This window comes from Nerophis ophidion, linkage group LG10 (genome assembly GCF_033978795.1).
Source record: "Nerophis ophidion isolate RoL-2023_Sa linkage group LG10, RoL_Noph_v1.0, whole genome shotgun sequence".
Lineage (NCBI taxonomy): Eukaryota > Metazoa > Chordata > Actinopteri > Syngnathiformes > Syngnathidae > Nerophis > Nerophis ophidion.
Genome location: NC_084620.1, coordinates 58,527,855 through 58,542,077, shown reverse-complemented (window position 1 = coordinate 58,542,077; position 14,223 = coordinate 58,527,855). Strand labels below are relative to the sequence as shown.

The 14,223-nt window shown below is 38.7% G+C and overlaps 1 protein-coding gene across 1 annotated transcript in view; it reads left to right on the top strand.

Annotated features, from left to right (window-relative positions):
• Nucleotides 1-11,114, top strand: part of ntf3 (neurotrophin 3) — a 93,672-nt gene extending 82,558 nt beyond the window's left edge. The window contains exon 2 of the mRNA XM_061914226.1: nucleotides 9,559-11,114. Coding sequence (XP_061770210.1) covers nucleotides 9,559-10,383 — 825 coding nt within the window. The 3' untranslated portion in view covers nucleotides 10,384-11,114. The remainder of the gene's footprint in view (nucleotides 1-9,558) is intronic.
• Nucleotides 11,115-14,223: the final 3,109 nt, after the last annotated feature.

Genomic DNA, 14,223 nt, shown 5'->3' with positions numbered 1-14,223 from the left:
TATAAATAAACATTGATTGATTGATTGATTGATTGACTATTCCATTCTGAGTATAATTGAATGTCATTGGCTGGAATTACTCATATTGTCCGCTAAATGGCGACATGATATTGTCAAACTATTAAAAGAAATGCAATCTCCTTGTCGGTAAGATTCCATACCAAACTCTTGACATTTGGCAGAACCAATGGAAGATGTCGGCGGACCGCACTTGGCTCGTAGTTTGTACACGCCTGGTGTGTCTTTAATAGGTTGTCACTTGATGCACTTCTGGGCAGAGGCCCAAACATATGCGGAAATGAGCCCGTAGACAAAGGTGCGTGCACAAAGTCATGGTCTGCCAGGCCTGTGCACACCAAGCTGAAATCCTATGTCATTACCCACAGTTTAACGTCACACCAATCTGCCAGCAAAACATATGACACTTGACACAATGCATGAGTGCAATGTTTTCCATCTCTTTGTCGTGTCGAAGGACATTTCACAGCAAAGTTGGCTGACAGTACAGAACGCTGGTGTCTGTGAGGACCCGACCTTGTGTTGGCGACTTGACAGCATCGGGCAACAACTGTTACAGTGCACTGCTTTCTAAAAGCTAGCAGAATTTCATTTGTTAGTCGAGCTATTTTTGGTAAGATCAGTCTTTCTATAGAGGAAGTGGCAAAATGACTCTTCCCCGAGGCTTTGGCTTCCGGCTCATCTTCATTGATAACAGAAACTATCTTGTCTTGTTGACGCTGTCTTGTGTTTGACAGCTTGGACCACATCAATTGCAGCTTTGTTTGGCTCTTCCCACAAATTGAACTGAAAATATCTAAAAAGATAAAAACAATTGTCGGTCATCATCCTTGGGTTTTTTGGTAAGTCCAACAGTTTAGCAGTTTTTGAAAGTCTTTTGGGTGGCTGCATTGACAGAGTTGTGCCCATACCAATATTTTGTGTTGTTATGTTAGAAAATGGATGGATGTTAGGCATCACAGTCTAATATTAATTTCAGTTATGGCTTGGACGATCATGATTGATTGATTAATTGATTGATTGATTGATTGAAACTTGTATAAGTAGATTGCACAGTACAGTACATATTCTGTACAATTGACCACGAAATGGTAACACCCCAATACGTTTTTCAACTTGTTTAAGTCGGGGTTCACGTTAATCAATTCATGGTAATGGTATTCATGATCCATCCATCCATCCATCCATCATCTTCCGCTTATCCGAGGTCGGGTCACGGGGGCCGGCAGCCTAAGCAGGGAAGCCCAGACTTCCCTATCTCCAGCCACTTTGTCTAGCTCTTCCCGGGGGATCCCGAGGCGTTCCCAGGCCAGCCGGGAGACATAGTCTTCCCAACATGTCCTGGGTCTTCCCCGTGGCCTCCTACCAGCTGGACGTGCCCTAAACACATCCCTAGGGAGGCGTTCGGGTGGCATCCTGACCAGATGCCCGAACCACCTCATCTGGCTCCTATCGATGTGAAGGAGCAGCGGCTTTACTTTGAGTTCCTCCCGGATGGCAGAGCTTCTCACCCTATCTCTAAGGGAGAGGAAACTAATTTGGGCCGCTTGTACCCGTGATCTTATCCTTTCGGTCATGACCCAAAGCTCATGACCATAGGTGAGGATGGGAACGTAGATCGACTGGTAAATTGAGAGCTTTGCCTTCCGGCTCAGCTCATTCTTCACCACAACAGATCAGTACAACGTCCGCATTACTGAAGACGCCGCCTGTCGATCTCACCATCCACTCTTCCCTCACTCGTGAACAAGACTCCTAGGTACTTGAACTCCTCCACTTGGGGCAGGGTCTCCTCCCCAACCCGGAGATGGCATTCCACCCTTTTCCGGGCGAGAACCATGGACTCGGACTTGGAGGTGCTGATTCTCATTCCGGTCGCTTCACACTCGGCTGCGAACCGATCCAGTGAGAGCTGAAGATCCCGGCCAGATGAAGCCATCAGGACCACATCATCTGCAAAAAGCAGAGACCTAATCCTGCGGTCACCAAACCGGAACCCCTCAACGCCTTGACTGCGCCTAGAAATTCTGTCCATAAAAGTTATGAACAGAATGGGTGACAAAGGACAGCCTTGGCGGAGTCCAACCCTCACTGGAAATGTGTTCGACTTACTGCCACAATAAGACAGTCCGATACCCCATACTCTCTGAGCACTCCCCACAGGTATTCATGAGGATATTATAATTGAAAAAACGATTAATGGGCTGCGCAAAGTATAAGCAAATTCTGGATCTGGTGACGGTGAAACATAGGAGGAGCAAATGAGTTAAAAAAAACAACAACATGTGTTCTAGAATTTTGGGATGCTACTTTTTGACACCGTGCTAGTATGCCTTATAAAAAAATCACTAAACTCAACGAAACAAGTGCGGCATATGATTTCTGACAGCACATAACTGGCCAATAAAACAGAATCCGCTGCCAAATGCGAAATAATACCAGGGAAATTGACATAAATAAGAGATAAATGTTGTCATTGTGAGGGAACATACAACATACAAACAATCATACAAACCCTGTTTCCATATGAGTTGGTAAATTGTGTTAGATGTAAATATAAACAGAATACAATGATTTGCAAATCCTTTTCAACCCATATTCAGTTGAATATGCTACAAAGACAACATATTTGATGTTCAAACTCATAAACTTTTTGTTTCTTTTGCAAATAATCATTAACTTTAGAATTTGATGCCAGCAACATGTGACAAAAAAGTTGGGAAAGGGGGCAATAAATACTGATAAAGTTGAGGAATGCTCATCAAACACATATTCGGAACATCCCACAGGTGTGGAGGCTAATTGGGAACAGGTGGGTGCTATGATTGGGTATAAAAAACAGCTTCCTAAAACATGTGCACCTCTTAGTCCACAACTGCGTGAGCAAATAGTCAAACAGTTTAAGAACAACCTTTCTCAAAGTGCAATTGCAAGAAATTTAGGGATTTCAACATCTACGCTCCATAATATCATCAAAAGGTTCAGAGAATCTGGAGAAATCACTCCACGTAAGCGGCATGGCCGGAAACCAACATTGAATGACCGTGACCTTCCATCCCTCAGACGGCACTGTATAAAAAAACGACATCAATCTCTAAAAGGATATCACCACATGGACTCAGGAAGACTTCAGAAAACCACTGTCACTAACTAAATAAAGTTTGTCGCTACATCTGTAAGTGCAAGTTAAAGCTCTACTATGCATAGCAAAAGCCATTCATCAACAACATCCAGAAACGCTGCCAGTTTCTCTGGGCCCGAGATCATCTAAGATGGACTGATGCAAAGTGGAAAGGTGTTCTGTGGTCTGACGAGTCCACATTTCAAATTATATTCGGAAATAGAGGACGTGGTGTCCTCCAGAATAAAGAGGAAAATAACCATCCGGATTGTTACAGGCACAAAGTTGAAAAGCCAGCATGTGTGATGGTATGGGGGTGCATTAGTGCCCAAGGCATGGGTAACTTACACATCTGTGAAGGCACCATTAATGCTGAAAGGTACATATAAAGTTTTGGAGCAACATATATTGCCATTCAAGCAATGTTATCATGGACGCCCCTGCTTATTTCAGCAAGACAATGTCACACTACGTGTTACAACAGCGTGGCTTCATAGTAAAAGAGTCCGGGTACTACACTGGCCTGCCTGTAGTCCAAACCTGTCTCCCACTGAAAATTATGAAGCGTAAAATACGACAAAAGAGACCCCGGACTGTTGAACGACTGAAGCTCTACATAAAACAAGAATGGGAAAGAATTCCACCTGAAAAGCTTAAAAAATGTGTCTCCTCAGTTCCCAAACGTTTATTGAGTTTTGTTAAAAGAAAAGGTGATGTAACACAGGGGTGAACATGCCCTTTCCCAACTACTTTGGCACATGTTGCAGCCATAAAATTCAAAGATAATTATTATTTGCAAAAAATAAATAAAGTTTATGAGTTTGAACATCAAATATCTTCTCTTTGTAGTACATTTAACTGAATTTGGGTTGAAAGGGATTTGCAAATCATTGTATTCTGTTTATATTTACATCTAACACAATTTCCCAACACCAATGGAAACAGGGTTTGTACACACACAACACATCTCCTCTGTTGTGTTGTTGTGAACGACATCATGGATGTAACAGCGGTTGCAACTTAAGAAGTTTCCTTTTGTGTGGTGAAGCCGAGAACAAAACATCACTGTGTTTCTACTCATTAAAATTAGACCCAGCTGGAAATATTTATGTATGACATGCATCTGCAGAACAGACTTCTGACATGATGTATCAAATGTCATTTGATACATCATTGATATTTGTGTTTTTGTTGCACATGGACCTATTTGATTGATGGACTTGAAACCATATTGAGTGTGTGTGTGTGTGTGTGTGTGTGTGTGTGTGTGTGTGTGTGTGTGTGTGTGTGTGTGTGTGTGTGTGTGTGTGTGTGTTGTATCAATGAAAAGACTGAGCAAGTGTAATGCAAGCATACAACTGTCACAGCAGATGCTATCTTGCTTCATAGCAACTTTATGGATTATTATAAAACCTATATTTTACATGAGTGGATTAAAATTGGCCTGTGGATTGATGGATCGCCAAGACAACGGTTGATAAAACCACGGTGGAGACTCGTGGTGAGCAAAGTGCCTTGACATCAAGCTGACACTTTTTTGAGGAGGAATTGTTGTTACAAACTTTAGTGTGGTGTTGCTTCCTTATTTGTCATTTTTCAAAGCTGATCTTAATGCAGCGGTGCATGTTGTTGCAAACTTTAGTGTGGTGTTGCTTCCTTATTTGTCATTATTCAAAGTTGATCTTAATGCAGCGGTGCATGTTGTTGCAAACTTTAGTGTGGTGTTGCTTCCTTATTTGTCATTATTCAAAGCTGATCCTAATGTAGCGGTGCATGTTGTTGCAAACTTTAGTGTGGTGTTGCTTCCTTATTTGTCATTATTCAAAGCTGATCTTAATCTAGCAGTGCATGTTGTTGCAAACTTTAGTGTGGTGTTGCTTCCTTATTTGTCATTATTCAAAGCTGATCTTAATGCAGCGGTGCATGTTGTTGCAAACTTTAGTGTGGTGTTGCTTCCTTATTTGTCATTATTCAAAGCTGATTCTAATGTAGCGGTGCATGTTGTTGCAAACTTTAGTGTGGTGTTGCTTCCTTATTTGTCATTATTCAAAGCTGATATTAATCTAGCGGTGCATGTTGTTGCAAACTCTAGTGTGGTGTTGCTTCCTTATTTGTCATTATTCAAAGCTGATTCTAATGTAGCGGTGCATGTTGTTGCAAACTTTAGTGTGGTGTTGCTTCCTTATTTGTCATTATTCAAAGCTGATTCTAATGTAGCGGTGCATGTTGTTGCAAACTTTAGTGTGGTGTTGCTTCCTTATTTGTCATTATTCAAAGCTGATCTTAATGCAGCGGTGCATGTTGTTGCAAACTTCAGTGTGGTGTTGCTTCCTTATTTGTCATTATTCAAAGCTGATCCTAATGTAGCGGTGCATGTTGTTGCAAACTTTTGTGTGGTGTTGCTTCCGTATTTGTCATTATTGAAAGCTGATCTTAATCTAGCAGTGCATGTTGTTGCAAACTTTAGTGTGGTGTTGCTTCCCTATTTGTCATTATTCAAAGCTGATCCTAACGTAGCGGTGCATGTTGTTGCAAACTTTAGTGTGGTGTTGCTTCCTTATTTGTCATTATTCAAAGCTGATGTTAATGCAGAGGTGCATGTTGTTGCAAACTTTAGTGTGGTGTTGCTTCCTTATTTGTCATTATTCAAAGCTGATGTTAATGCAGAGGTGCATGTTGTTGCAAACTTTAGTGTGGTGTTGCTTCCTTATTTGTCATTATTCAAAGCTGATCGTAATGTAGCGGTGCATGTTGTTATAAACTTTAGTGTGGTGTTGCTTCCTTATTTGTCATTATTCAAAGCTGATATTAATCTAGCGGTGCATGTTGTTGCAAACTTTAGTGTGGTATTGCTTCCTTATTTGTCATTATTCAAAGTTGATCTTAATGCAGCGGTGCATGTTGTTGCAAACTTTAGTGTGCTGTTGCTTCCTTATTTGTCATTATTCAAAGCTGATCTTAATCTAGCAGTGCATGTTGTTGCAAACTTTAGTGTGGTGTTGCTTCCTTATTTGTCATTATTCAAAGCTGATCTTAATGCAGCGGTGCATGTTGTTGCAAACTTTAGTGTGGTGTTGCAAACTTTGGTGTGGTGTTGCTTCCTTATTTGTCATTATTCAAAGCTGATCTTAATGCAGCGGTGCATATTATTGCAAACTTTAGTGTGGTGTTGCTTCTTTATTTGTCATTATTCAAAGCTGATCTTAATCTAGCAGTGCATGTTGTTGCAAACTTTAGTGTGGTGTTGCTTCCTTATTTGTCATTATTCAAAGCTGATCTTAATCTAGCAGTGCATGTTGTTGCAAACTTTAGTGTGGTGTTGCTTCCTTATTTGTCATTATTCAAAGCTGATCTTAATGCAGCGGTGCATGTTGTTGCAAACTTTAGTGTGGTGTTGCAAACTTTAGTGTGGTGTTGCTTCCTTATTTGTCATTATTCAAAGCTGATCTTAATCTAGCAGTGCATCTTGTTGCAAACTTTAGTGTGGTGTTGCTTCCTTATTTGTCATTATTCAAAGCTGATCTTAATCTAGCAGTGCATGTTGTTGCAAACTTTAGTGTGGTGTTGCTTCCTTATTTGTCATTATTCAAAGCTGATCTTAATCTAGCGGTGCATGTTGTTGCAAACTTTAGTGTGGTGTTGCTTCCTTATTTGTCATTATTCAAAGCTGATCTTAATCTAGCAGTGCATGTTGTTGCAAACTTTAGTGTGGCGTTGCTTCCTTATTTGTCATTATTCAAAGCTGATCTTAATCTAGCGGTGCATGTTGTTGCAAAATTTAGTGTGGTGTTGCTTCCTTATTTGTCATTATTCAAAGCTGATCTTAATCTAGCAGTGCATGTTGTTGCAAACTTTAGTGTGGTGTTGCTTCCTTATTTGTCATTATTCAAAGCTGATCCTAATGTAGCCGTGCATGTTGTTGCAAACTTTAGTGTGGTGTTGCTTCCTTATTTGTCATTATTCAAAGCTGATCTTAATCTAGCAGTGCATGTTGTTGCAAACTTTAGTGTGGTGTTGCTTCCTTATTTGTCATTATTCAAAGCTGATCCTAATGTAGCCGTGCATGTTGTTGCAAACTTTAGTGTGGTGTTGCTTCCTTATTTGTCATTATTCAAAGCTGATCTTAATGCAGCGGTGCATGTTGTTGCAGACTTTAGTGTGGTGTTGCAAACTTTAGTGTGGTGTTGCTTCCTTACTTGTCATTATTCAAAGCTGATCTTAATCTAGCAGTGCATGTTGTTACAAACTTTAGTGTGGCGTTGCTTCCTTATTTGTCATTATTCAAAGCTGATCTTAATCTAGCAGTGCATGTTGTTGCAAACTTTAGCGTGGTGTTGCTTCCTTATTTGTCATTATTCAAAGCTGATCTTAATGCAGCGGTGCATGTTGTTGCAAACCTTAGTGTGGTGTTGCTTCCTTATTTGTCATTCTTTAAAGCTGATCCTAATGCAGCGGCGCCAGCTGAACTGAACATGACAGCGTGTCACAGTGACATCGGTCGACTGGAACAAAAAATACCGAAAGCTGAATAGTTGGTCTGGGATCTTCACGGTCCTCATGGACCCACCCAATTAAGAACCGCTACCCAAAAATGCCAGTACTTCGTTAGGTGATGGTGTTTGTTCAGTAATTATTGATTTTGATGCCATTATTGAGTCCCACTGGGTGTGAGTTTTCCTTGCCCTTATGTGGGCTCTACCGAGGATGTCATTGTGGTTTGTGCAACCCTTTGAGACACTAGTGATTTAGGGACTATGATTGATTGATTGATTATCGAATCCTCTTATCGAACAGATTCATTATCGATTCTCTTACCGAATCCAGATACGTTGTTATATATGGAAAAAAAACAAAACAATACTTGGTTTAAAAAAAACTCACTTTTGGCAGCCTTCACTTATATTTTTAGGAAAATAAATAATAATAAAAATAAATAAATATTGACTGTTTGTGCCCCTTTTATTGGCCCACCAAAGAAAAATACATGCAGGGAAAATCCTCTATTCATTTGTATTATTTATTAGACAGACCTGCAAACTCTGGAGTGGTGTAGGCTACAAGATACCGTTAACGTTATCAGACACCTACAAATAGGCTAACTTTATTGTTACCCACTGACTGTGCTTGAGTAACGTTAGTCTCGCTAACATTACTGCAGTCCTGGTTGACATAATAGGTCATGTTATTTTAGCTTAAAGGCTACAAGTGAGCATATATGGAAATTAACTGGCAACACCGGCACTATCACTGGGACTGCAGGTTGAAGCAGAGGAAGAGGGACGTGCTTCGTCATCTCTGTCGCTGCTTCTCTAACCTTAAGGTTATGTACGGCCTGAACATGTTTCAACATCTTTGTTGAAAGCCAGCCCTGGCAATAATAGCAGATAGCTGTTTCTTCCTCTTATTTCTTCATAAAGTGAAGCCAGGCCTTGGAGCGTTTTTTCCCGGTCCATTGTTGTTGCTGCTTCTGTATCTGCCGCCCAATGACTGAGCTACATCATTTCCTGTGGCACGGCATTCGTTACCAGGGATTCGAATAAAGAACAAAATCTTTTTCTTTGCTATAGTGCAGGGGTCGGGAACGTTTTTGGCTGAGAGAGTTATGAAAGCCAAATGTTTTAAAATGTATTCCCGTGAGAGCCATATAATATTTTTTAACACTGAATACAGCTAAATGCAAGCATTTTTAAGTAAGACCAACATTTTTAGAGTATAAAAAGTCTCCTATTCTTTTTATAACATCATTATTCTAAAACTAACCAATAATAAATATAATACTTCTTCCCATTATTGCAACTTCTTGAACAGGTGGGATAGAAAATGGATGGTTGGATTAAAATGAATGACAATGTTATATCATTTGAACGTCATTTTTAACACTGTGATTACCAGCGGAATTATTCATTATTTATCGTGTTAAGCAATGTCAGCTAAGATTTATCCGAGAGCCAGATGCAGTCATCAAAAGAGCCACATCTGGCTCTAGAGCCATAGGTTCCCTACCCCTGTTCTAGTGGCTTCAATAACGGGAACTGTTTCTCAAAAAAGGATTCAAATCCATGGAATCTGTTATTTTCTTATCGAACAATCGGGAGAAGCGGTTGTCGAACATCATCCCTAGTACTTGGTATACATCCCTAGATTCACACGCACCTCAGCTCATATTGCCGGTAACGTCGTCAGGTCCATGAAAAAAACAAAGTACCGGTATTTTTCAAAGGCAGGATAGCACCTTTGGTTTGGATACAAGTCTAATGAACACAAGAGGAAGTGATTGCAGCCTTTTAGAAGATGCCTGGGATTATTGTGACATCCATTGTGTTCAGAACAGCATTCTTCTTTAAAAACAACACCTCTGGGAAGTAAAACTAGCACCTCTGACAAGAGCCAACATCAACCGCCTCTTTCTGTCTTTGCAGATCTTACAGGTGAACCTTGTGATGTCCATCCTGCTCTACGTGATGGTCCTCGTGTACCTCTATGGTATCCAGGCAACCAACATGGACAACAACAACAGTCACCAGGGGCAACAGCAGCAGCAGCCTGGTCCTGACCCTTTAAACTCCCTCATCATCCAGCTGCTCCAGGCTGACCTGACCCGGGGCAAGAACCGGGGTAACCAGAGCCAGCAGGGGAAAAGCCGAGACCCAGAGACCCGGGACTCTCTTCTCGCCGCCAATACGCCTCCGGAGGAGCGGCAGGGGCCGGAGGGCCGCGGCACGATGATGTTGAACACGGACCTTCTGAGGCAACACAAGCGCTTCAATTCGCCTCGAGTGCTTCTGAGTGACAGACCGCCCCTGCAGCCGCCGCCGCTGTACATGGCGGACGACTTTGTGAACGGCGGACCGCAGGGCCAATCACTTGGGAATAAGACCCGGAAGAAGCGCTACACCGAGCACAGGAGTTACCGCGGGGAATATTCCGTGTGCGACAGCGAGAGCACGTGGGTGACCAACAAAACCGAAGCGGTGGATTTGGACGGGAACACCGTCAAGGTGTTGGGCAAAATCAAAACCAGCGCCACGCGGGATATCAATCAGTACTTTTACGAGACCAGGTGTCTGTGCGAGAAGGGACGCTGCAGGGGCATCGACGACAAGAACTGGAACTCGGTGTGCAAAACCAAGCAGGCCCACGTCAGGGCGCTAACGCAGGACTCCAACAATAGAACAGGCTGGAGGTGGATACGCATAAACACTTCCTGCGTCTGCGCACTGTCCAGGAAACGTCACAGGACGTAAAAAAAACTAAACAACCCCTCGGGCACCTGGGCCACCTGGAACTCCAGCAGCCATTCTATTGGCAGTCCACGGCCCCTGGTGGTTGGTGGGGGTATGACATGACACCTCTACTGAAGAACACCAGGGTCAGAACTTGTGTGAAGGGGAACTGTACATATAAATTATTTAAATTATAGGATATGCATGTAGTTCATACATGCTTGTCTAAATATATATGTATGAATATATTTGTGTTATTTATTGAAGCAAGTCTGCTTCCAAAGGAACAACAAGACATCAAAACATTGGAGCTATTCTGAGGCTACAAAGCTGGACTGGGCTGCAAAGGTGCTTCACCCTGAGACTTATTATGTGCCTTGACCAGTGTGGCTGCACAGGGACCTCATCTACACGCACACACACACACACACACACGTGCACAAGCACGCACACACACACACACACACACGCACGCAAACAAAGTTACGGCATAATACCAAAATTGGCCAATTTCCACAATGTATTATTTTTTTCTCCCATCCACATATTTTCCCTAAACTGATATGAGCAATATATTCCTTTTACTGAAATAATGAATGAAAAAAATGCAATGTTTGGCGAATATTCCACAGGTCAAGACGTGATACTGTATATTGGTATATTTCCACAGACTGGTGTGAACATGTACTGTATTCCATTTTGTCACCACCAGTTCCTTGAAAACCCATTAAAATAAAAAGTTTCATGCATTTCATTCATTGATTTAATAGAAAAATATGTGTCTTGAATCATTCTTAATCAATCTGAAATTGTTGATGCAGATAATCCATTAAAAGGAACTACACTTTTTTTTCTGCATTTTGTCAGTCATTCACCATCCTTAGGTGAGACAAAAAGAAATGTTTTTCCTTTTTATGCATTCTAACTTGTAAATGAAGGCTAGCAAAAGTCAGCTAACATATACACTCTAATAGGATACGCTCTATTGCTCCTATAAAAAAAACTCCAAAACCTTTCATAAAGGTTTTATATACATGATGTAAGTATATATGTCATGTAGTAACATTCATAATAAATATGTAATATATACCTGATTTAAGTATATATGTCATGTAGTAACATTCATAATAACATGTAATATATACATGATGTAAGTATATATGAAGTATCTAGTAACATTCACAATAACATGTAATATATACATGATGTAAGTATATATGTCATGTAGTTACATTCATAATAACATGTAATATATACATGATGTAAGTATATATATAGTATCTAGTAACATTCACAATAACATGTAATATATACATGATGTAAGTATATATGAAGTATCTAGTAACATTCACAATAACATGTAATATATACATGATGTAAGTATATATGTAGTATCTAGTAACATTCACAATAACATGTAATATATACATGATGTAAGTATATATGTCATGTAGTAACATTCATAATAACATAATACCATGTAGTATATACATGATGTAAGTATATATGTAGTATCTAGTAACATTCACAATAACATGTAATATATACATGATGTAAGTATATATGTAGTATCTAGTAACATTCACAATAACATGTAATATATACATGATGTAAGTATATATGTAGTATCTAGTAACATTCACAATAACATGTAATATATACATGAAGTATATATGTAGTATCTAGTAACATTCACAATAACATGTAATATATACATGATGTAAGTATATATGAAGTATCTAGTAACATTCACAATAACATGTAATATATACATGATGTAAGTATATATGTAGTATCTAGTAACATTCACAACAACATGTAATATATACATGATGTAAGTATATATGTAGTATCTAGTAACATTCACAATAACATATAATATATACATGATGTAAGTATATATGTCATGTAGTAACATTCATAATAACATAATACCATGTAGTATATACATGATGTAAGTATATATGTAGTATCTAGTAACATTTACAATAACATGTAATATATACATGATGTAAGTATATATGTAGTATCTAGTAACATTCATAATAACATGTAATATATACATTATGTAAGTATATATGTAGTATCTAGTAACATTCACAATAACATGTAATATATACATGATGTAAGTATATATGTAGTATCTAGTAACATTCACAATAACATGTAATATATACATGATGTAAGTATATATGAAGTATCTAGTAACATTCACAATAACATGTAATATATACATGATGTAAGTATATATGTAGTATCTAGTAACATTCACAATAACATGTAATATATACATGATGTAAGTATATATGTAGTATCTAGTAACATTCACAATAACATATAATATATACATGATGTAAGTATATATGTCATGTAGTAACATTCATAATAACATAATACCATGTAGTATATACATGATGTAAGTATATATGTAGTATCTAGTAACATTCACAATAACATGTAATATATACATGAAGTATATATGTAGTATCTAGTAACATTCACAATAACATGTAATATATACATGATGTAAGTATATATGTAGTATCTAGTAACATTCACAATAACATGTAATATATACATGATGTAAGTATATATGAAGTATCTAGTAACATTCACAATAACATGTAATATATACATGATGTAAGTATATATGTAGTATCTAGTAACATTCACAATAACATGTAATATATACATGATGTAAGTATATATGTAGTATCTAGTAACATTCACAATAACATATAATATATACATGATGTAAGTATATATGTCATGTAGTAACATTCATAATAACATAATACCATGTAGTATATACATGATGTAAGTATATATGTAGTATCTAGTAACATTTACAATAACATGTAATATATACATGATGTAAGTATATATGTAGTATCTAGTAACATTCACAATAACATGTAATATATACATGAAGTATATATGTAGTATCTAGTAACATTCACAATAACATGTAATATATACATGATGTAAGTATATATGTAGTATTTAGTAACATCCATAATAACATGTAATGTATACATGATGTAAGTATATATGTAGTATCTAGTAACATTCACAATAACATGTAATTTATACATGATGTAAGTATATATGTCATGTAGTAACATTCATAACATAATACCATGTAATATATACATGATGTAAGTATATATGTAGTATCTAGTAACATTCACAATAACATGTAATATATACATGATGTAAGTATATATGTAGTATCTAGTAACATTCACAATAACATGTAATATATACATGATGTATGTATATATGTAGTATCTAGTAACATTGAAAATAACATGTAATATATACATGATGTAAGTATATGATGTAAGTTCCAAGATGGCGGCGCCCGTACGGGCTGCAACATTGCGGAGCTGCTGTTAAAGATGGAACATTTGGCAGAAATACCGGAAAATTCTACAAACTTTATGGCTGGCTCACATCGTGGTCACTCCGTGATCACGACGACCGCCAGACACTTCTGGATGTGGACATATCGGGCCGTTTTAGACTGATAGACGCGTGCGTGCTAGACTTGCTAACTAGCATGGGAATACGTCGGCGGCTACATCCAGCGGCCTGTGAAGCAGGGGAGTCTAGTAGCAGCGGGGGCCGTCTACGGAGCAGACGCCAGCGGTGTGATCGGAAACGCGGATGTCGAGCGGGGCTAAAAACAAAGCAGAAGGCTAATCCCCACAGAACACCACTTCCCTCCATCCTGAAGACGGATTTAAATGGAAAATGCGAGACTACTGGTCTGGGTAAGGAGTCTGTTGAATTAGAACACGTTTTTTCTGCTTTGAGTGTTTCAGAGTTGGACATGTGTTTTACCGAGGTGGCTAACTA